Here is a 24,389-nt window from a genome sequence, read left to right as displayed (position 1 = left end):
TGTCCCGGAGGAACGAATTTGTGACGCTACTGGCCGAGGGTTGATGCCAATCTACATCCCCAGCCCGCCCCCCGGGAGCCACCCCAACTTCAATGGCTTGTGTCACACACACACACACACACACACACACACAAAACACACATCTAGTCAGGGGACGGGGACAGAAGCTGATTAACCAAATACTTTTATCAGCACTAAAACCGCTCTCTCTGCCTGCCTGCATTCTGAACAAAACAGCCTTAAAATACATAAACACACAACACACACATCACAAGCACTGAGCTACTGGCCAGAAACACCAGGCTAGTCTGAGGTTTGGGACAGTGTGCAAGTGTGTGTGTGTGTGTGTGTGTGTGTGTGTGTGTGTGTGTTTTTGTTTGTGAGATTGTGTGTGAGGGGACAGAGCTAGCAGAGGGCTTAGATGGATGGATGGCAGACAGAAAGAACGAGAGAACAACAACCACACAAAGCCTGGCGGACAAGCTCCATCGCTCTCTCTATCTTTCCCTTTCCACTGTCTCTCCGTTCTACTACTTCCTCCCTTGTCCTTCTCCCTTTTCCCTCTGTCTCCTTCAATCCAAAATGTTTCTGCTATCTGATTTTTGTGTTCGCAGATTTTGCAATTCTCTCCAGGCTTCGCAACTTTTTCATTCTCGCTGTTCGTGCTTCTCCTCTTCCAAAAAATCCTCAGTCTTGTCCTTCACACCTTCTCTTTTGTTTCTTTCTGTATATGAGGTCATTGCGGTTGTAAACCATGCCTTGCCACCCAGATGAGTTGCTTTACCAACATCCTCAAACGTACATGAACTCGCAACAACATAGGACATACACATATAAACTCTCTTGCACTCTCTTGTGTACGTCAAATCTCAAAGACACATATAATATAAAAAAATCACAGACAGAATGACATAACTGATACAAAAATTGCCTTTATCCTACATAAATACACACAACATGCATGAAGTCACCTGCATATAAAAATAAGGAAACACACTTTTTTGAAACTGAGCTGCTTATTAACACGCGACAATTCACATCTCTTGACATCAAGAGCGCAAAACACTCATTTTTACACTCACACACACTCACTCTGAGACAAGCAGGGTTGATGTTGAGGGCCAAACACAGCGTGAGATTAAAGAGCCTCTCTGATCTGACATTTGTTTTTCTGTCTGTCAGAGTCAGAGAGAGAGAGAGAGAGTGTGGCGGGAAGAGGAATCGATAGGAGAAGAGACGCGTGGAGGAGAAAGGAGAAAAAGGAGGTGAGTGAGGAGTAATTCACGGTTTATGCTTCTACGTCAATTTGACTCTGTAGCTACGGCAACAACCCAGACTCTACGCAGACCCCAACGCTGACATGCACCTCCCCACGTAACAGCGACACAGACCTCAAGACAGGTCGCAGAGTGCCTGAACTTCTTTCCGTCTTTTCTTTGCAGTTAGGACATGTTCCTCTGGCTTCATGAATTTACTGTCCATCTTTCCAACAACAGTGACTTCGATGAATATCAGACTTAGATGATGCCTTCACAAAAACTCGGAAATTCTATATTCCAACTCGGAAATTTCAGATTTCTAATATCATTAAATACATGCAGCAGCTATTTTTTTTATTTTGGAAGCGGTAATTTCCCAGTTAGACAACTCAGAGCTCATTTTTTCCCAAGTTGTCTTGAATGCAGCATCAGTTTTCCGAGACCCACCCCCACCCTATTTCTGATACTTCTGATTTTAGCTTGGAGAGGGAAAGATGCGTTACACTCAATCCACTGGTAGGTGAAGTCAACTGAGTGCTCAAACCTGACAATATCCCTTATCAACATTTTTTTTTTCCTTGAAAAAAAAAGATCCTTCATGATCCTTCATTGTGCTGGGAAACTTTAAAGGCCTGTCAAGAGCTGTGATTGGTCCGCTCAGTAGTACCATGTTTCCGCGTTAGTTTTTCTGGCTGCTTCTCCATCGCCACAATTTTCAAATTGATTGTTTCACTTCAGCAACGACAGAACAAATCGAGGAAAGGTTAAACCGAGGTTTTGGAGATACAAACATCTGTATGAATTGTCCTCGGCATGTGAAGCAGGAAGTAGAAACAAAAATGAAGACACAGCGCCAACTGGTGCTTGGGTGGTGTTTTTACAGAGCGTGCCAGACTGACAAGTGCACAAGTATAAATGGCAGGATACAGCTTATGTTACACTGTCCATGTCCTGCAGAGACTTAAACCGCACTTAAAGGAAAAACTAATGGAAAAGGGATATTTAAAAGAACAGGGAAGCGAAAGAGGGAAGCGGTGAGGCAGAGGTGAGGACCGATGAGAGGTGAAGGAGGGCAGCAAGGAGAAAAATAAGGAGTAGGACAGAGAGAGAGGAGAGGGCAGGAGGAGGAGGAGAGGGAGAGCATTCCTCTGGAGTACCTCGACTCTGGGGAGGGCTCCAGAAATAACTGAACTAGAAGTTCCCCCTGCAGCCTTCACTCGCCACCACAGGCTGGTACAAATAAAGGCACAGAGTTCACCATTAACATTGAGCTCCAATACGAGCAGGTATAACAGCTACAGTCCATGCATATTCACACGCATGCACACACACACACACACACACACACACACACACATACAGTACATGAACAAGAACGGAGAAGGCTGGAGGTTGAAGCGGGAGGGAGGGGCACATAATTGCCTTCTCTTGTAGTACAGGCTCGGGAGTGCTTTTTGACTGAAGACACCAATTTCACGCTAAGGCATTATTTAGCTTGATACAAACTTGATTAGGCTTTACAAGAAAAGCGAGAGAGGGAGGAAGGGAGAGAGAGGGGGAAGAAGACAGAGAGGAAGAGGGAAATAAACAGCTTTGTGTCATGCCGCATCGCTGGCGGACAGATTAACTCGCTCGTCACGCTCCTTCTGGGAGCAACAAGAAAAATATACACACACACCGCATGTGCGCTTGGAGCGTGGCTGCTTGTTTGTTTGTTGGAGCAGACGTGTAATCAAGGATTTTATAAATTGTACTTTCCATTTACGGAGCGACACAAAATAGCAAGATTTAAGCTTCAGATTTTTAGTTCAATACTAAATTCTTCTGATCATTTTTAATCAGGATTATCTCTAAAGTAAAAGCTCGAAGATCGATCTACACAAATTTCAACATGATTAACCGCTCCAATAGTTCTGCATATGGTCTAGAAATAACGAGTAAACCGGGTTGCTGCCCACACAGGCTGATTCAATAAACTATAAGGTTTATACGTGACACAGTAATTGATCAGTATCTAGACTCTATACTAACAACAGTACTATCTACAATATATACAGGCTACAGACAAGAAATGTATTCACAGATAAGATTCACTTCAGATAGTTATTTGAATGTTTAGGGGTCAGAAGAGGAGAATCCTGGGGGTGCTAGTCCCCAGACTGCTTATCAACTCTGGCTCTAAGGTGGAAGGTACTTCTATATTTTTTAAAACTGACCGGAGCTGACCAACCCAGACACACACCTTCACACCAGCCCTCACCACGCCATCTCTTATTCTCTTTCTGCTCCACCAACACAGTCTTTCTCCTCCAACACAGTCTCCCTGTTTCATTCTGTCTTGATGCAACCATAAAGCTTTTATTAGATGCCAGACACACAAGGAAAGACATCACCTCGTCCTCCTCTGCCTTTGCCTCAGACTGGCACAAATGAATAAGCTCTTAACTTTGCTGAAAGTGCAGTCATAAAAGTGCACAAAGGGTCTCTGAAGCAAGTCTGTATGCAAGTGCACCCTTAATGTGTTCATTTGATTTCCAACTCTCCTAAATCCCTACAAACTTAACTTACTTTGCAATTATAAAGTTTACTTAATAGTAATTGATATTTTAAATAAAAAAGCAAGGTAAAATTACATTTTCTTGGAAAGCATTTCAATAATTTCTTTGTCAGTGCAGAGTATCTCTCTCTCTCTCTCTGTCTCTCTCTCTCACTCTGTCTCTCTCACTCTGCCTGGCTCTTTCACTTTCTCCTGCTCTCGCTCGTTCTTTTATATGTCTCACAGCGGGGCGCCCTTGCCTTCTGACTGAGAAGTGAAAGGAAAGGAGTTAGAAAAACCAACTAAAAACCCTAAAGCACTAAAAAGAACCATTGGTAAGTCTATAGCGGGGCGCACTACAAAGACCGGGCAGACTGTTTAATAAAAAGGGAACACAACACAAGCAGCTTGTTCTGTGGAGGACTCCACGCTCTGAGGATAATGCACATTAGTCTGGGTCCATGGTGCGTTTGTGTGGCTGTGTATCGACGTGCAAATGGATGGTGTGCGCTTGCAAGTTGCTGCATGCAAAGAGCAAGGTGGCAAAAATGTGAATGAGCATCAAGTACTACAGAGCACATGATTTTTTTTTAACATATGTAACTGCAGAAAATAAATCTTGGTCAAAATTAGCTGACAGAGAGAGCTCTTTGAAAAGTTTTGACACCTCTAGCTGATCACGGCAACACCTAAAAAATGTGTTTTCAACACCGCGTAGCAATGCAGAAATAGAAATTCACAAAGAACTATTATTATTTTGCCTGAAAAAGAACCTGAACAGTGACTTTTGACCCGACCTAACTCAGGAGGTTACGCGAGGTCAGGCCAGAGGGCTCGAAGCTCAATCATACACACACACAGATTCCACATTTCCCAGAGGCCACCCTTTCATCAACAGCAGTGTGTGTGTGTGTGTGTGTGTGTGTGTGTGTGCGCGCGTCAGAGAGAGAGGGAGGAGAGCCCAATAAATATATTATGCATCAGCCAGGTGTGCAGAGGGGCACTGCTAATTGCCCCCACCACTAATGTTTAATGTACAGAATAGGATGAAGAAATGATGGGGGTGGGATCATGGAGGGAGGACGGTTGGCAGAAGGCAAAGGAGAAGGGAGGATGGAGTGAAGGATGCCGGTGGAAAGGTAAGGTGGGTGGTGGAGGGAGAAAAATAAGAGAATGTGAATCTGTTCAAAGTCATAATCCCAGTATTTCCCATTCTAGTAGCAGCACATAATTCATCATAGATATCATTAGACGGCACCTGCTACACCTGTCAAGGTTTCAACAATATACACAAGTCAAACACCACAAACAGTCAGAGCTGAAGAAGGAAACAGCCCTGATCTCTTAGTTGAGACTGTTTTGTAGGAAACTTAGAAGGGCCCAGGTCCTCAGAGACTACCCATCAGTAGGGGGATGTGAGCTTCGCGAGCAAGGTTTGGATTGACTGTGGGTGCCTGTGAGTACAGTCACACCAGCATCATCTTTCTCTTCTTAAAATCTGAGAGCATGAGCATGCAGCCAGCTCTGCTACACTCTGTGCATGTGTGTGTGTGTGTGTCTCCAGAGGGGTGGGTGTGTGTTAAGGTCCAGTGAGTTTGCAGCTGATAAACGAGGCTAGCTAAGCCGCTACAATGGCACAGTCGTGGCCCATGACGCCCTGTTCTGACACACTCTCGCACACACACGTACGTGCACAGTCACACCAGGCTGGCCGCTGATAAGGAGTTGTCACTGGCATACACACACCTCACTGAGGGACTTCACCCTCGGATGAATCCACGCGCACGCACGTGCAATAAAAACCTAACCAAGCCGAGCAGATGATGTGACCTTCTCCCATCTATTATTGCAAACAAAACCAAATTTTACCCGTTCAACCTGATGTACACTCCCTGTTTTAGCTTGGATTCATCAAGCTGATTGGCTGTTTAATAGTCAGTTGTCAGATAAAATTTGTCAGTGTTACGTTTATAAGGTAAAAAAGACAGATCCTTCTTTTAGGTGGTTGGAGGAAAAAACTTCCTGTGAATTTCCTAATTTTGACTGCTGGTCACCTTCTAACAAACTCACAGCAGGTCAAAGGAAACACAGTGTCTTACTGCGTTTTTCTAAAACAAATGACTAAATAATCAAGCATTAACTTTGCAAACAACAATTTGCAAATTGCAGCTCAACAACCAACATGTAATGTAATATCATAACAATATATCATCAGCTTGCCTGCACTGCAGGCCTGCAAAAAAAATAAATTAATATATGATAAATAATTAAACCTATAATAAAGCTGCCTGGCATCAATATCAATGCACAGTGTTTTCTTATTTGTTGAGCAATAAAGCGCAGTTTGATTTGGTTGAGCACTTATTTTCACGTTGTATTTTTAAGGGTCGAAACACTGATGAAGTGCAAAGAACACAAGATACACAGAATATGTTTTCTTACATATACTGTCTTTGTGGAACTCCAGCAGAAATGTGTTGATTTATGGAAAAGCAAAGAATAAAAAAAAAAAAGTAGCAACATAATCAAAGTCAAATGAAAACACCTTCGGTTACAAATATAATATTGTGATTGCACAACACAATTACAATAATTCTTATAATAATAACGTGTTGGGTTCTCTGCTGCCCCAATGTTCATAATAGCAATGAGGGTGAAATCATGTAAGAACCCTGACGCAGTTAAAAGGAACTCAGTTATCAATACTTTTATTGTAAACACCTGCGCTTTCTTTCTGTCTACAGCGAAAATGGCTTACGATAGTTATTGTGTCCCTTTATTAGAGCATTCAATTGTGCAGTGATTTGATTCTAATTGAGAACAGATCCACATGAGTCCATAACATTCAATGCATTGTACTGCTGGGCTCCACCAATCACCAATTACATTAGCTTGTTTTGTCCCATTAAAAAAAAAGAAAAAAAAAAAAACACAACTAGCAAAAATTCAAATCCACCCCCCACTGAGGAGTCGATGGAATTTCTAACAAAGCTTTCAGAAAGCTATTTTATGGTTCAGCAAGCCTTAATGCAAAGCCACAACAGACTTTTTATACAGGACTTACTCCATGTGGTTGCACGCGCAATTTTGGCACTATTTATAGCCAGCACAAGCAAAAAATAAGTTATCCAATTTTAGTATTAATAAAAATGAAGCAGACGTTTAACAGCCTTCATACTCTCGGATGTACCTGCAGGAAAACATTGTTGTCTCCAAGTAATCCAAACCACATGTGCAGGGTCTGTGAGTTTTATAGGAGCCAGTCACCCTATGAAAGTCTTCGCGGTCTGCCAAAGGGTGACATTAGAAACTACTTTAATGGTAAAGCCAGATGGGGAGAGGGAGGAGGGGGGGAAAATAGACAGGAGATGAGAAACGAGAGATTAACTGTACTGCACTGTACACACCACGCAATCCTTTACACAGGTTCTGCTAAATGGTTCTTGGGATGATGTTCGTTTCTTACAGAAAAGGGCACAGACACGCAGTCACTGTCCTTACACACACATGGCTGCTGGTATCTGAAATGTTATTTTTCCTCTGTGGGACTATCATAATTACATTCAAAAACTATATCATGTAACTTGAAGACATCTCCCAGTCACAATTAATTTTTACCCACATTTGGCAGATTGGCAGCTTCAAGTCTTGAGCGGTTAATTGACAATAACTTTAACTCCAGGCAATGAATAATTATTATCCCGGAGATTCTTATTACATTTAAGTCACATACTTACAGCAATTATTATGCATCCCTAACCAGCCTAATAAAAAGAAAGATGTTGTAGAGTACATTTGGATTCATTAGTCCATTACATGATTAGTCAATCAACCAAATTCAAAACCATTTTGATAATAAAAAAATTCTACTATTTAACTAATGGAGGATGTGCAGTTTTTAAACGGTGCCGACAACATACAACAGAAGATGAATATGAGCAAAGACGAAATATGTCGACGCAGGAAAGAAAATATTCAAACACTAGTGGAAGGTGGATGAAGCTGCGAGGGAACGTATAGCGGTGACGAGAGATGGAGAAAGGAGGAGATCGAGTGGAAGTGATGTCATTAGCCTAGAAGAGCTTAGCTCAACACACGCCAACACAAAATCCAAACTCGCCTTCTCTCCCTCTTGGTCAAAAGGCTCATTTGGCTCCACTGGCAACAAACAACACTCAACAAACCAAATAAATGCAAAAAAGTAAGCGCTCCCTCCTCCCCCTCCGCCCCGGTCTCCAATCTTCCTGCTCTCCTCCATCTCCCTGTCATATGTGCTCAACTCCCGTTTAATGTCCTGCAAATGAAGCGGATTTATTAATGTGTAATTAAGTAATAATCATCACTACATAATGCATGAGAGACTCGAGGGGCAGAGAGCTGAGAGAGGAGAGAGAGATAGGATAGCGAGTCTGCTGGAGCAGGCAGAGAGGGATTTTTTTTTTTTTTTCGCCTCGCCTCGCTAAAGACACACATTAAAAACGGATTAATCCACTGAAATAATATTTTGATAAGAGAGAAGACGTGCTCTTTCATTTCTTCCTCGGGCTCACCCCTCCTTTTTTGCTCGCCCCCATCAGCTAGTTTCATGGCCCATCGTCGCGCTATTAGTCCGTGTTCAATTAACAGGCAGCAATTAGACAAGTCCCCTCACTGCTAACAAGGTCTAATCTCTGCAAAGGCTAGACTGGTCAAGTAAATCCATCACAAGAAGAGGTTGGAACAGTAATATGAGGACTAAAACGCCTGCTGAATGCAGTTAATGTGAGTGTGAATTTCTCTGTGTCTGTACAGCTTCATTAAATGCGCTCATATATAAAAGAACACAACTCATTAATATAATATATCACTAAATTGTAATCAGTATTTAAAACACACTGGCAAAAATAAGAAAATAATTTGTCTTTTTTTTGGCACACTTATTTTACACTAAGGGGACCATAACAAAAATAAATGTTTTATTATATAAAGGTTTCGGACATTAAATCTCTCATAATATTAAGTAAAATTTTGATCTAATAGTATCTTTATGGATATGTATCATGTGTTTGTAGATAGATTATTATTTTATGTATTTTTCATAAAAATAACACCTGTCCTCGGAGTCACTGTGATTTCCGTCACACAATGTAACTTTTTTAAATGTTTGATTTATTTACTGTATATATAAATCATAGGGATGTTGTGTAGCACACAATACATTGCATGCTCTTTAAACTGTAACAGCAAAACCAAAAACGTACACTTTATTTTCACTATTTGCTTAGCTGCAGCACTCTTTAACACTCCAGAATAATACCGCCCATCCCCCTACACACCTGGTTAAATTCATTTTCACAGCTTATGACGACACGCAGGGTCGCAGGTGTAAGTTAAGTCAAGACAGGAGTGTGAATGTCCACAAGAACAGGCAGATTTAAGAAAGTCGGTAAAGTCTCTGAAAAGATTGATGTATCACCCATCAGCCGGCGAGGTCTACGGTGAGTCGGTGCAAATCTATAGCAGGAGAGATGCATGAGCTGGGACCTCTTTTGTTATTGTTTTGGTATGCCTGGCTGGCCAGTAAGTCCGTAAGCCAGCCGGCCAGTCAGAGTTGGGTGAGCAGGTGAAAGACAGAGGAACATGAAAACACAGATAATCCCCCCGGTGATGCTCAAATCGCCCTGGCCTCCACCGCTCCCTCCCTCCCTGCCCACTCACCTGCTATGTGCCACTGCGCTGCCCCTGAACACCTTTTACCCTTCACCCCCACTCTTTCTCCTCCATCTCCACCTTCCCCCCAATGCCAGGTCTTGCCAAGCTGTCAGAGGGGCAAGGTGTGGAGGGGAGATAGCGACACGCGTGTGCACACACACATAGATGAATGAGTACACAAAACACATGGTGCTTATGCAAGCTAGACTTCTGCGTTACCTTTTGCCGCACGCACACACATGCACAGAGTGGTGGTCGTCTGCCTCAGCTTTGCTCCGCTCTGCTTCGCTTGGCTGCCTGACTAAAGCTAAGCTCTGGTTATCCAGGCTGCTGAGAGCAGCGACACACACACACACGCACAAAGCTTTCAACACAAACACAAGAAATATGGATAAGCACGCACAAACACACACTTGTACAGGAATGATGGAGCAGCAGTGGACAGATTCACTGGTCCATGGCGGCTGAATTATTCTCTGACAAACAGCACTGGGTATCAACATCACTGCAGCAGGGAGCAATAACTACCACGTTCAAACCATCTTTCACATCCTGAATAAATGGAAATCAACTAGATATTCATACAGCACACATTTGCCATTATTTAGTGTCAGAAGCGGTTGCGTATGATCATTGTAGCAACACGCGCATGGGGGCTGTGTTCTTGTTTTGCACCAAGATTAGTCATCGGCCATTCATAGGCCAAGATTATCAAAAACTGCCCGTACACGAGCATCTACGAGGCAGATTTTTACAGCTATCGCAACAACGCTGCTTTATGAAAAGTGCAAGTAGTCGTGATACCAGTTTATGTTGTAAAGATCACCAGACCAAATGGACAGGCACAACTATTCAGTTTTTATTACGGATATAAAGATGGGCTGCGTGACTCAACTGAAACTGACTTTACAGAAGATTTCTGAGGAGGCTGTGGAATCTGTAGGCTGTCACTGACAATATATCCCCTTCCCTGTCACAACACTGTTCCCCGCACGGTGAAGTGAACTGAAAAAACAACTGCCTTAAACAGTTTTCCTGCACATAGGGCCCGCAGTAACAGACAGTACATCCACAAACGTATTCCCAGGAGAAATGCACTAACACATTCTGTCAGTACTTCCTGTGTGGCATATGTAGCCTCTCCTACCGCTGACAAAATGAATCTCACCCGACCTCAGATGAAACGGGCTCAGCCTCAGATCCTAAAATCCACCAATGCTGCTAAATCAAACTAACCAATCAGTTTCGATGACTGTCAGAAATCCACTCACTTCCTAGATAGTCACAGGAAAGAGAAAGCCTGCATGGTGGAGGAAATGGGGGAGGGGGTGGCGACCACATGGTCAGCCCCGTCCCGTTGCCCATCTGGGTCCCATAAAGGAAACACGAAGGCCAAGGACGCCACATGCCCCCATGCATGATGCCCACTCACCCATGCACTGCAATGAATACAATTTTATGATAAAGGGGAGGGGAGGTTTCCAATAGCAAAATTAATACTTTGTTTTCACGCGAGGATTTTCAAAATCCTCTTAGATCGCGGACAAAATTAAAGAGTGAATTGAAGTGTTGCATGCGGACACAGTTTTAAAGAAGGCCAGCACATTTTTGACCTTTGAGAAAAGGAATCAAAAATATCAAATAAAATGCATCTGTGTGCACGGGGCATTAAAACATTAATTTAAACCACATTTCCATGCTTATTTTTCCCGTGCAAACAGACATGGGACGTGTGTGTGGTGCTAAGTGACTTGATTTGGGGTCAAACTGTCAGACGTGCAAAAACATAAAAAAGTGTCAAGCGAGTGCAACGCACCATAAACATAGGAATAATCCTGATTACATGGACCCTTTAACTAACTGAATTACAACAAGTTGATGGAGAGAACAGCCCACGCTGTCAGAAAAACGATACAGCAGTGCATCACGTTGACCCGACAGTGTGGCAGCTAATTGGAACCCATTACTAGCCAAGTGTACCAGCGGAAAGAGAAATTAAACTGCTCTCTTATTTCTGACACATTTACAGGAGAGTAAAGCTCAACAATACTCTCACTAATCATTTTAACAGTGTCCAATTACAAACAATTAGCGAGGCAACAATAAAGCTGAGCTAACTCTCTTAATTGTTACTGGGAGAGACACAATATACCTCCGTGGTTCAGCTACACATAGGCAGCTTACAGCCCTTTTGGGGGAAATTAAATGAAATTAGCAAAAACGGGTCGTGAGAGTTGAGCGTAAAAACCCTGGTCATGTTTTTGGTCGAGTTTGAGAGAAGTGTGCGTTCACATGAGGAACCAAACAAACTGTTTTCTTACCTTTAACGGATCTCGGTTTGGCCTGTTTTCGTCTCGACATTTCTGCTCTGCTTCTTCTTATTCTTTTTTTTTTATTATTAACTGTTATTCTTGAATTGTTTCTTTTTTGTTCCGTTCCGTGTTTTCAGCTAACCATACAGGCGGACGCAGTCGGGTTGTCTTTCCTCCTCCTCCACTACTTCTCTGCTGCTTCTTCGCCTGTTGCAATGCGGCAGCTTCAGTCTCTGTGAGTGAGAAGCGGCCGTTGAGTCCAGCGACAACAAGCAAACACACCGGGAGCGAGGCGACGCGGCTCGGAAGCGACGCGCGGCTCCTCTGGTGCGTCGTCTTCGCTGGGGGCGCACGCGCAACCTGTAGAATAAACGGGGAGCAACTTCCCGTCGGTGGCCCCCTCGCTCCTCCGCGGCGCCGACGACGACGCTTATTTTTTTGCTTCTGCTCCCTTCTTTCCTCCCCTCCAGCACGCGTTTCTCGCCTTCTCCCGTTCGACTTCTTCCAGCACTAGCAGACCGGAGCGCGAGCTGCCACCCACGCGCGCGGCGAACACCTGAGCAGGTCTCGCGCCGTGTTGTGGAAAAGTGACGGCAGCGGCGCCGTCCGAGCGCGAGGAGGTGGTGGTGGCGGTGGCGGTGGTGGCGGTGGCGGTGGTGGCGGTGCCACAGCGGTACGTGACGGTCCAGGTGAGCAGGAGGCGACGACAGTGTTTTAGGGGAACTGCTTTCAAAACGAACCCGCGGCGGCTTCTCTTCCCTCTGCGCTTCTCTCGTCTCCACCGGAGCTTTCTCTCTTTTTTTTATTTTTTAGTTTATCGAAACTATTTTAGTCTGTTTTGTTTTTCTTTTCCCTCCAGGAACCGACCGAACCGACCTGCCTCCTGTGTTCCGTCCCGCTATTCTACACTAGGCAGTGGTGGTCTGGTGGCATGGACATTGCGCTCTCCCCCTGCATCTCCACCCCGAGGGGAATGCTGCTTTTACTACCCACGCTTTCGTTTTTTGTTAATATTTCCCAATGTCCTACCGGCGGTATTAATAGCAGCCTAATATTTCTACTAGTCTAACCCTTCGCTAGCCTCTGTCTCCCTGCTTTTTCTTTGTCCTGACTCTGGCTACCAGTCTCCCTCCTCCTCCTCTGCCTGCCTCTGCTGGCGGGGCTGCGGCGCAGACACACATAATAAAGCCAAGGCAGGCAGTGCTTGGCTGGAAATGTAGCCGCGTCCCAGCAGGGGGATGTGAGAGAAGGGTCCCGGCGGGGGAGCGCTCTGATCCCGCAGGGAGCAGCTCGGCACAGCCCGGGTTGGCTGAGGCAGAGAGGCAGGAGAGAGGCAGGCTGGGCTGACGGAGGGAGAGAGAGGGAGACGGAGAGAGAGAGGGGAGGCAGGGGGAGACTTAGGCAACAGCGCCCAGCTGTGGCCAAGCGGCACAACTGCAACGGGGACCCTGAGAATACAGGGGAAGGAGACAGAGGGAAAATGTGGAGTTGGATTGAAGTGAGGCATGGAAGAGGTTGTGAAGTTTTTAAATGTGCTGACAAATAAGCGGTAAATATTCTCTTTGGTTAGTTGGTTTGGGTTAGTTTTCCAGCTTTCATTTCCTTAGCCCCCCTCGGTGGAAATGCGTCCAACGTTTGAGCAGCTGCTGGATGACAACGTGGTGCCGTCATGCCCATGTTGTTGCAAATTCTTCTTGGTCACAAGCTGCGGTCAGGAAAATGTTGCAAAACCTCCCTCTAAAGCATTCGTTTTAACTGATCTCATCTAACTGAGTCCAAATGTGACATTGTAGCAGCGCCGGCTTAAATCAGTGTAAAATCGCTAAAAAAGAGAGAGAGAAAAAATAATTCTGTACTTCAGATAAACACATTTCAGATGTGCATACCCATCCTCATAGAAGAGTCAGTCAGTAGGACCTTAATGTCAGTTCTCTTTATTGACAGGTATGAGTTCAAATTTGATGTTTTGCAGAGTAATAAATTTAATTTAAGACCGTAAGACAACGCTGCACAAGCTTCCAGGAAACACGACCAGAACAACTGTTTCCTCCGTAAAATTTCTTCACACGATTTTGTGCATCGTTTTGCATTTTCTGCCATTCTTCAATTCTGCATGCCCGCATTTATTTATTTATTTATTTTTTTTTTTTTGGAGGTTTATCATTGTGCATATTTGTGACGGATTAGTCCCTCCACTACAGTTTCTGACAGGATTGGCGTAAGCCTATTCACTTAGGCTGAGCAGAACCTACCCGTGCATAATGTACATTTTCCGCACTTTAGATGGAGGCCACAGGAAATGTCTGCTGCCCTATCCGGACGTGAGCGTGGGCCCTTTTTTGGTGGCAGCGATTTAATGGAAACGTCTGCTGAGCTGTTTCCTTAAAAACATCCCCGCGTGTCCTCTGTTGCCCTTTTCTGTGCTGCGCGTATGGATGTCTGCGCGCCACCAAGAAGACTCTCACAATGGAAGTGAATCATTTGCTTTACTGTGTACAGAAGAAATTCAATTAGCTACAGTGTGTGCTTTTGTACATGCATGTGTGTGTGTGTGTTTTGTGTGCCTTCTTTAAAGCTCCTTTTATTTCCAGTGAAGAAAAGAGGGACACGTTTGTGGACAATGTAAAGCAGACAAAGAGGGGAAAAATGAAAATCACTGGGTGCTTTGTTCTTCACTCTCTGCTCCAGCCGAGCGCTCTCTGACCGCAGCTGAGCTTTTCCATGTTCCCTCGCTGTCTCTCTGACTTTCCCCTCTCCTGTCTGTCTCTCTCTCTGGTTGTCATGGATAGCTGGGTAACGTGGAGCTCCCTGCGCTGGCCAGCAGGACCTCAGATTGAGCCTCCCCCTACCCACCCCGTCCTCCCATGGAGTAACAGAGCAGCCTTTAAGATTGACCCCCCCCCCCCAAACCCCATGCTGAGGTTTGGGAAGGTGGGGAGGCTCTTGTTTCTGTGCTCCCCGTCCCCCTCCCTCTGCCTCACCCTCCAATCTTCACCCTTCCTTCCAAATGAAATGAGCGCACGCCAGGAGACCCATGTGTGGGTTTCTGGATGTGTGAGCGCATGTAAAGCTCCCCCAGTGTGACTGCCGCTGGCACGAAGGGGCAAAAGCCCTCACTCGGTGGTTGGTCCTCCCTCCTCCCCCGTGCCCCCTCCTCATTTCTGCCGGTAAATACAAAGAGTGGGAAAAAAGCCCACATTACAAGCTCCTTAAGGGTCAAGGACAGGCCCCACTCTGAAAGGCTTCTAAGGGTCGTATTGTTGAATCACATAGCTAGCGATTACACCCTCTGTCATCTCCGCACGGATTTGGCTTTTTTTTTTTATACGCACAACAAGAGCACATCAAGTAGCGGCCGCTGAATAAGTCGGCCAACAGACATGCAGTGGGAATTGATACAGACAGGACATCAATGGAATAAACCAGGGGCAGATGTAGAATTACAGCCCCAAAATGGGGATTTGGCTTAAAGATTTCATACCTTAACAGCAGTCGGCTTGAAATGATGTGGAATGTGAGGGAGCACTGAGATTATGACAGAAAATAAGGTGCCAGAAGTGTATTTTCATAAATGCATTCTGCACGTGTTGCTGTGGTTACACACACACACACACACACAAACACACACAAAAAAAACACCTTTGATCCATCCGTGCATTCACAATTTGCCATTGTGTGCTATGAGGTCTCCTTTTAATGTGGTTTACATAAGGTCTGAGGTATAATGAGTCACGTGTTTTCTAATGACCAGAAACACAAATCACTGCTGCAGAGGCTGTGTAAAATGGATCTGAAAAAGAAAAAAAGGAAAAAAAACTTCCTAAGTTTGTTGACAACCTTTTACGCTGGATATTATTGTCCAGCTCAGACTTCTTGTAGTGAGTGTGAAAAATACTGTAAGTCTCAACTTTTCTTCATTGGTTTTTCTTTAATTGGCACTAGTGTCAAATCGGTTGACGTGATGGGACATGAAGAACTTTCTTCTGCTTTTTGGATTATATAAAAAACCTTTTTATCTCTTTCATTTAATGCACTTTAAAACATGGGTCTTCAACGTCCTATAACCCAGTGCTATATATATGTATATACATTATTATTTTCATTTTGCATTCAATATTAGGCTGAATATTTAAAGAAATTGAAATCTGTGGGGGGAAATATGTAAAAATGTATAAACACTCAAAGATTGCAGTACCTCTGCACAGACCACCTGTTGAAGACTTTATGCTTTAAAACAAAACGCAGCTTGAATGAAACAGGGCAAGTCTGATGTTTTTCCTCCACATAGTCAAACATAGAGCTGAATAGTTCATGCATGTAGAATTAAATTGTGATACAAGTACAAGATACAGCTGATGATGTTACACAAAGGACTGATAATCAATATATACAATATATATATAACTCAAAACAAAACATGAAAAACAGACCAAGGTTTTGACCTGGTCACAGGACACCCTCGGGTCCATGTCCATTCTCTGATGAGTCACAACAGTTTTAGAGGGAGACCTACACAATATGAGGAAGGTGGTCATAATGTTATGCCTGATTGGTGTAAAGCATTATCTATTCAGTCCTTCAAGTCTAGTGTATGTGTCCACATGATGCAATAGTCACATTAACAAAAGAGGCAGTGGAGTAAAGAGTAAAAGGCTCATTTAAAATATTAAAGTAGTGTCTTTCTTTCCAGTCAGGGGCATTTTTGTTTTTACCTCCTGCTTCACTTTCAACAATACTAACTGAATCTTTTGCCGAAATTTCGCCAAAGACAAGTCATGCAAATGTTATGTATCACCGAACCTCCTCGGTTAACCTTTCCTCGATGCGGTCCATCTTTATTGAATTGGAAAATTGTGGAGTTGAAGGAGCAGCCAGAAATACTAATATGCGAACACGCTACAACTAAACGGACCAATCACAGCTCTTGTGGCCTGTGTCCCCACAGCGCTTAGGTACATTTCTGGGGAGGTGTACGTCAGCTACAGAGCTTTTGGTCCGTGCAGGGTCAGCGTATGCTCTGCGTTACCACAGTAGAAAACTGCCTATAAAGCTGGACAAATAAATGGAAACAAGTCTGAGGCCTGTACTTCTGAGTATGACAAAAACAGATGTTTTGTCCACCAATCATCAGCAATTTTGTCAACCACCAGTCCTTAAGGTAATGCTTTAAGTGAATACAGAAGTTCTATAATTCTAGTTATCACGCAGTCCACTGGCGAGTATGTCAACAATTACCTTCTGAACGTAGCTGGCTGACTGCCCGAACACATGTTTAAAAATCAAGCACATCTCCAACCCGGAGTGAAGAGAGCAGTACGTTTAAGCCAAAATGTTTGTCAGATCGTCAGGCGGAGCCTTAATCGTCCTTCATGGGAGCTGAGGCTTCTGACATTTATGTGAAAATTACCCAAAACCAACAATTAACCACACAGAGACTGATCAGTTCTGCAGAGGTGAAGGAGAAGGTAGGACCCTAAATGAATTCTCCATTCAGTTCCACTTACCGACTGTGGGATAAATAAAGAACTATCTTTTTTTATTATTGTTCATAGTGTACGTCATCCTTCCTTTTTCAGTGGGCCATGACAGAGACATTTTCACCCCACGTTGGAGGTGAAAATAAGCAGCTGGCATCACCAGAGGTAGCACTCATTGTCCACACGTCATGAGTACAGTTAGGAAACCTTTTGTCGGCCCTGAGTGGTCTGCTGACCACCAGCTACACAGCTTCTACCCTCCCTACCTACACACCCCATGTCCTGATTTCATATGTTACTGTGTCAGAGAAACCACAGCAATGTGGCGTTCCCATAGAACAAAACATTCTTAATATTTAAAACTTGTATTTCTTTTGAAATAACTTATTATCTTTGGGGTCAAATTGACCACATTCATCATGCTTTCTTTTTTTTTTTTTTGCTTTATATTGAATTACTTTTCCTAATTTACTAGGACACTGATTATTCTTGATAATAGTTTCATAACAAGTGTCATAGATAACGAGAATATGTACTTATGATACCAAAGATATGATATAAACCCGCTTAAACAGATCTCTTTCCAATTCAAGGTCATATTAGCGGGATTTTATGACGATCTGCACATTTCTCCATGGTCGTGTAACTGGATGTATAGGTGGGGTGGGGGGGCTTGCTACCTATTTAGGTAGTCTACAAAAAAACTTCTAAAGTTTATCTGTCAGGTACTTTATGTTTGTTTAATTGTAATACTTTTTGGAGGTTTAAAGTGTTAATTTGAAGGTAACAGGAGGGTTAAACAAGGCAGCCTCTCCATGAAACAAGACAAAAACTAAATAAATGAAAAGTCCTTGATCAAAAGCCGATGGTTTTTACTTTTATTTGGTTCTGCTAAACTTCATACATTGTGAGGCGATATACCTCACTGTGTGGCCCGGTCCTTAGTGTATTTTCCATATGTTGCCCATAATGAAAAAGGTTTGGACACCACTGCTCTGGACTCTTTAGTTACAGATTTTCAACATTTTTGTGAGAATTACATGGCTACAGTAACAGAGGCAGAAACCCTCTGGTTGGTGTTGGTCAGCGGACTGATTAAAATACCAAATAGGACACCTGAAAGACTAAGCAAACTAATACTGTAGCTACTTTTAGTGAGAAAAATCAAATAAATATGAGTGTAATAATGGGTTCTGTAATACCTAAGAACAGTTTTAAGAACATATTAAGAAAACAAACAGCAGCTGGGATCTCCTATCAACCTGAATATGGAGTGAAGAGTTGAAAAATAAACTTTTGGAAGGTATTATTTGCAACAAGAAACTACTTGTACCTTTTTCACATCGAAAATACTCGACCTGGGATTTTCAGACCGGGGTCAACCTGCCTTTGGTGGGCTTTCACTTCGCTACCAGTCCTGGGTCTGACTTCCCGCTGTTAGGGCTGCGGGCCTGTTTTTTCCTGCCTCTTATAGGTCGTCACATCGACAACGTCATCATTAAACATTAAATACACTACACTGCGAGGTAAACAATGGACAGCATGGTGTATTTCGTGTGCCATATCGCCATACAAGCTGTATTTAAACACAGTCGCACATGCATTCCCCGATCAGTGCAATTTCCCGAACATGACGTAGGGCTAATTCACCTATGCGCTTCCATTAGCAATCCTGTGACAAAACAATCTGTTTTTGAGCTGCTCACAGCCCTGGAGCTTCTACAATGACACAGTCTGACAGTCTAGTAACAAAATCAGAACGTGACATCAATGTTGTCGTGTAAATTAGCGCTCCCGGGTCACATCGCGCAAAAAAAAAGCTTCGGTGAAGTTTTTTAAATACACAGGGTGATGTGCCGGGCAGGAAATCTCATCATTGACAACTCGGGGTAGGGTGTCTGTAACAAAAACTAGAATTGGAGTCAGGTTTGGACACAACTGAGAGCCAACTGCACGGCCTCCACTTCAGCGCAAACCTGTTCACGCACACTCACATTCACACCCACTGTCTCTCTTCCTTGCACTCTCTGTGTCTCCCAGGTATCGGATCCTGATATCCCTGAGGTGAGGAGGTGCTTCAGTCTATTCTCCACGCCCTCACAAAGTGCTCCTGAACATGGGTCCATTGTCCTGCCTGCTTGCCTGCCACCAGCGGATAGAGTTCATGTTATATTTATGTGGCCTAAAGCGCACGGTCTCCCTGTCTTCCTTTATCCCTCTCTCCCTGCCTCTACGTTCTGCTGTGTTGAACTCTCGCCAGCTCCACCAGGTCTCCCCTCTGCAGACAGCAGTGTTCCGTCTCGTTGCTTTTGCCCTAGTTATCGTCTATTTTTATGTGGAATAATTAGAGACATAACTGATTTAAATACAAATACAAAGTCGTGTTCTTTTGTTTCCGCTTAGTGTGGGCCGGGTGCACAGTGAAAGGTTAAAAGTGCATGTGTGTGTTCAGGTGTTTTCATTGTTGCGCTATAAGTAATTTATAGTTATCACGCAGGTAGAATTCCGCAGCGGATGCAATGCAAGCTCCTGCATTATTCTAAACTTACCTGAATTTTCAGTTCAGTGGATTTATGGATTCATATGGTACACACATGTGATATAAATACACAAATGTGTGCGCTCACAGGGGGGCAGTAGCGTGTGGTGTATGTGGGGCCTACATTCATTATCTGATCCAAAGGTGAAAACAAGGGAGAACATTTAGCCTGCGGTTACTTAGTAATAAATATTCAGACGAGAGGGGGGGAAAAAAAGGATCAACATTATTTTTAATATTTGTTTTGAGCATTCGGCAAGCCCATTAATTCACACACAGCTTCACTTGCCAACCGCAAGGTCTTCTTTGGAGGCATCAGTGCGTATATTTATGAGACAGCAAGACTGTGAAGAAAGATGGTGGCAATGATTTTGATGATGATTGTGATGATGATGATGATGATGATGATGATGGATGGTTATTGATGATGAAGATCAGTCCCTGTGAGGATAATGATGATGGATCTCACAAAGATGAAGGATATTGACAACGGGGACTTAGGTTGAGGTACTCGTGCTGATGTGGTTGAGGGCCCCTGCAGCAAATAAAGAGTGAGGGTCGCAAAGCAACAGATAAAATGGGGATTCAGTAACATTTTTAATTCACTTTTACCTGTCCATTTTAATTGGATATGTCTGTGCGATGTAAATTTAGGGGCTCCTTTGAGTATATACTGTATTACACAGTATATGCGACTCTTGCATCTTAAATATATCAAGATGTAATGACATAAGTAACTCGAGATCTCAGAAAAACAGAGGAAAGTAACTCGTCGTTACTAGAAAATGGAGGAAATAACGTGCGACTGCATGGTCGCTTAGGGCTTCCGTATAATGGTGCAATCTACAGTTCTAATTCTAGGTCTCAGTTTGTGACCCCTAGTGGACAAATTATGATTAGCAGTTACTTGTAATTGAAAATTTAAACGTCTCCTGTGTCATTTTCGCACTTTCATCATCACCATCAAATTCATGCTTTACACTTGTAGTTTTTGTATTTGTCTGAGGAAAATGCTGATATTGTCTGTGACTTCATGTTTTTATTTTGCCATTGCGTTTCCTGCGTTACGTTATCTTTATGTCAAGGTCGGTGACAGACACTTAAGGAAGTCCCCATATCTAATTTCTGGCAACACAGCGAAAAAGCATATTTTCCTAAATGCCAAGCATTTGCTTTAATTGTAGGACGTTACCCTGGGTGTATTGTCCCCTGAGGACAAGCACACATGTTGTTGTCACCTTTAAAACTGCTATTTTTAAATTTCATTTACTCCCTAAACTGCATCTTCTTCTGTCCTAAATTCAAAAGTTAAGAGGCAAGAGAGAAAAAAAGTTAAATTATTCCAATTTTTAATAAAGAGCCGAGAGGAACCTCTGCTATTTTATTTGACAATTTGAAGAATCAAGAGCGTCATCGTGACTCATTAAGATCCTCCATCACCACCATACCTGCATCCCTGGGCATCGTTCATACCCTTTCATTAAACCAAAGTTTTTATTGTCTGCTGAAGTGTGTGCAGCTAAGAACCTTTTCTCTGTGTTTGTCTGCACCGAAAAAGTGAGAAATGTTATATGTATGTGTGTAACCTGCATGCATGCATACAATACCTCACTCCGGTGTGTCTCCATCTCTCAGGATTGCACATAAGGGGCTGTTAAAAAGAAACGGTGGCAATGTGACAGCACTGCAACGCAAACCAAATCGACTTTCTTTCGGTCTCTTTCTTTCTTCGTTCTCATCGAGTGCTAAGCTCCTAACAATGCCGTGTTTCCCCTGATGATCTCCCTCTCTGCAGGGAGCCCAACCCCTTCTTTCTAATTTCCCTCCACCTAAACAGAAAAGAGCCCAGTTAAAGAGCGTCATTAGTGCCAGGCCGTTTTTTGTTTTCGTACTCTCAGAAGAAAGAGGAAGTGTTATCTGTGGCGGACAAACTTAACCCAATTAAGATCTGGTGGGGCGTAGGGGCTTGGCTTGGGACAACAGCTGAGGCTGCCTGCTTGCCAACCGGGCACGCAGCCAGCCAGTCAGTCAGTCAGACAACCAACCAGGCAGGCAAGTAGCCAGCCGCCCAATCAGTCAGCCAGCAGCCAGTCAAGCAGTCAGCCAGCCAGGAAAGCAACCAGCTGCCTGCTCAGCACACCTCAAGCAGCTTAGCAGCCATCAAACCAGCCTGCCAGTCTGTCAGGTAGCCAGAATCCGACAGCCAACCTCTTTATCCTAAAGAATGTTGGAATTCAAGTTTTCTTTTGGCAGCATGGTCTGTGCGCAGAATTTCTACATATAGGTGTGTGCGCACGACCTAAGGGAGCGTAACCCTGCAGAAACGGTACATTATGGGACAACTCTCGCAGGGTTTTCACTGATTTCACAGCTCTGCAAAGAAATGAGGCAAATTTAATGAGAGCTTGACTGTATATTTAAACTGGCCAGTGCAGATAACGTTGTGTTTTCGACTTACTTATTTGATTGTGCTCTGTTCTGCATTGGCAACACTGCTGCATCAGCAGAATGAATAAGCAGAGGGCTAATATCAGAAGGTCGGGGTTCGAGTCCAGCTCTGGCCTTTCTGGGTGGAGTTTGCATGTTCTCCCTGTGTCTGCGTGGGTTTTCACCGGGTACTCCGGCTTCCTCCCACCTCTAAAGACATGCTCGTTAGGCTGATTGGTGACTCTAAATTGACCCTAGGTGTGAGTGTGAGTGCGAATGGTTGTCTATGTCTATGTGTTAGCCCTGTGATAGACTAGCGACCTGTTCAGGTTGTACACCGCCTCTTGCCCGATTCCAGCTGGGATAGGCTCCAGCAACCCCCGCAACCCTAGTGCGGGATTAAGCGGTATGGAAGGTGAGATGAGATTAGGGCTAATATCCGTCTGAAGGCCCCGAGACCAAATAAAAACTGGGTCTGCATTGATAAGCCTGTGTTGCTTTAGGTGCTGAACATAAAAACAATCCAGGAACTGGTTCACAAGAATTGAATTTACATAGTAATGAAGGCACCAGTTGCGTTACTTTTTTGGCACAACATCTTTAGGGAAACTGTGGAAATACAACAATCCTGTTAGTGCTTCCTTGCACTTCTTCCTGCGTTTTGTAGCTGAAGCCCACTCATTTGCAACCCCTTCATGCTTTAACACCTGTCAGGCATATCATTATGACCACCTTCCTAATATTGTGTAGGTCTCCCTTGTGCCTCCAAAACAGTTGTGACTCATCAGATGGACATGGACCTTCTGAGGGTGTCCTGTTGTGTCTGGAAACACAATGTTGTTAGTGGAGAATTATGTGGATCATCCCACAGATACTTATTTACTTCTCCTGTCAGTGGTCATAATGTTATGGGTTGGTGTACAGTTGTGGCATTTTTATGTACATTTGATCATGTGAGTTTTGCATTAATACAGATCAGAGTCACACACACACAAAAAAACTCTTTAACTGGTTGAATATTTAGTCCCTTCTGGACCTCTGGAAGCCACATCTGTTAACACATTTCTTTAAATCCTGCGCTCCAGGGCATTGTGAAGGCCCAGAGGACTGAAGTGTATTTTATGTGCTATCCGTTAAACAAGTGACAGAGGTCTGTTAATTTTCCGCGAGCGAGTCTACAACGCGCTATATGCGCTGCAGCGCGCGCTGTCTTCTCTGAAATTGAGGATTTGCAATTAACCGAAACAACAAAAGAGCCCTTGTCATATGCTAATGTGGACTGAGACTGAGACATCATCACCCCACGCACGAGAGCGTACACCCCTCACACAGACACACACACATACACACACACGCACACAGCGGCATGTTTCAAAATCATCAAACCTTCTTCCCCTGGTGCCACACCTCACACTGGCACACACACAAACACGCTCACCCCATGATCCGTACACAAGTGCCAGATACACACTCCAACAGCCAAACATGTTGATAATTAGAGCCTTGTTATTGGAAGGTGTTATCACAACAATTAACACCCTAATGTGTGTATGCATGCGTGTGTGCGGTGCTGGTGGTGGTGGTGGTGGTGGTGGAGATGGGGTGGGAGGGAGTGGTTGTTCAGTGTGTGTGTGTGTGTGTGTGCGCGTGTGCCCTCGTGTGATGCCGGGTGGCGAAGACGTGTGCATTCCATTAATTCTGCCACACGGGCTCAACACACACAAACATGCACGCACACGCAGCGAGGGTTCGATGTAACAATGAAACAGTTTCCCATTTGATGAAGTTCCTGTGAATTCTGACACAAAGGCAGCAGGAATAGGTGGAGTGATAGATTCTGATTGATATCCAGTGGGGAGCAGGGGGGGAGGGGGGTGAGGGGGGAGAAGGGGAGGAGGCTGGGGCTGGGGCTGGGTCGGGGTGAGGCGAGGCGTGGGTGGCGACAGGCAAAAAAGGTGGGAGAACAACGAGGGGGAATGGGGAACGAATCGAAAAGTCAAGGGCGGAGCGCGTGGAAAATGATGAATGATGTGGGAGATGAGAAGGAGAAGAAGAAGACGAGTTTTGGTTTAATTAAAAGCCAGTGCAAATGGAAAATAAATGACTAGACTCAAGAGGTGAGGAAGTAAAACAGGAATGACAGAAGGA

The 24,389-nt window shown here is 44.0% G+C and overlaps 1 protein-coding gene across 3 annotated transcripts in view; it reads right to left on the bottom strand.

The window, feature by feature from the left end:
• Positions 1–15,540, bottom strand: part of znf423 (zinc finger protein 423) — a 133,153-nt gene extending 117,613 nt beyond the window's left edge. For 2 of the 3 annotated variants that reach the window (XM_047595965.1, XM_047595966.1), the window contains exon 1: positions 11,808–15,540. In XM_047595965.1, the coding sequence (XP_047451921.1) occupies positions 11,808–11,847 (40 nt within the window). In that variant the 5' untranslated portion in view covers positions 11,848–15,540. The remainder of the gene's footprint in view (positions 1–11,807) is intronic. The other variant, XM_047595967.1, reaches the window with a different exon arrangement.
• Positions 15,541–24,389: the final 8,849 nt, after the last annotated feature.

This window comes from Mugil cephalus, chromosome 10 (assembly GCF_022458985.1).
Source record: "Mugil cephalus isolate CIBA_MC_2020 chromosome 10, CIBA_Mcephalus_1.1, whole genome shotgun sequence".
NCBI lineage: Eukaryota > Metazoa > Chordata > Actinopteri > Mugiliformes > Mugilidae > Mugil > Mugil cephalus.
This window is presented reverse-complemented; position numbering and strand designations above follow the sequence as displayed.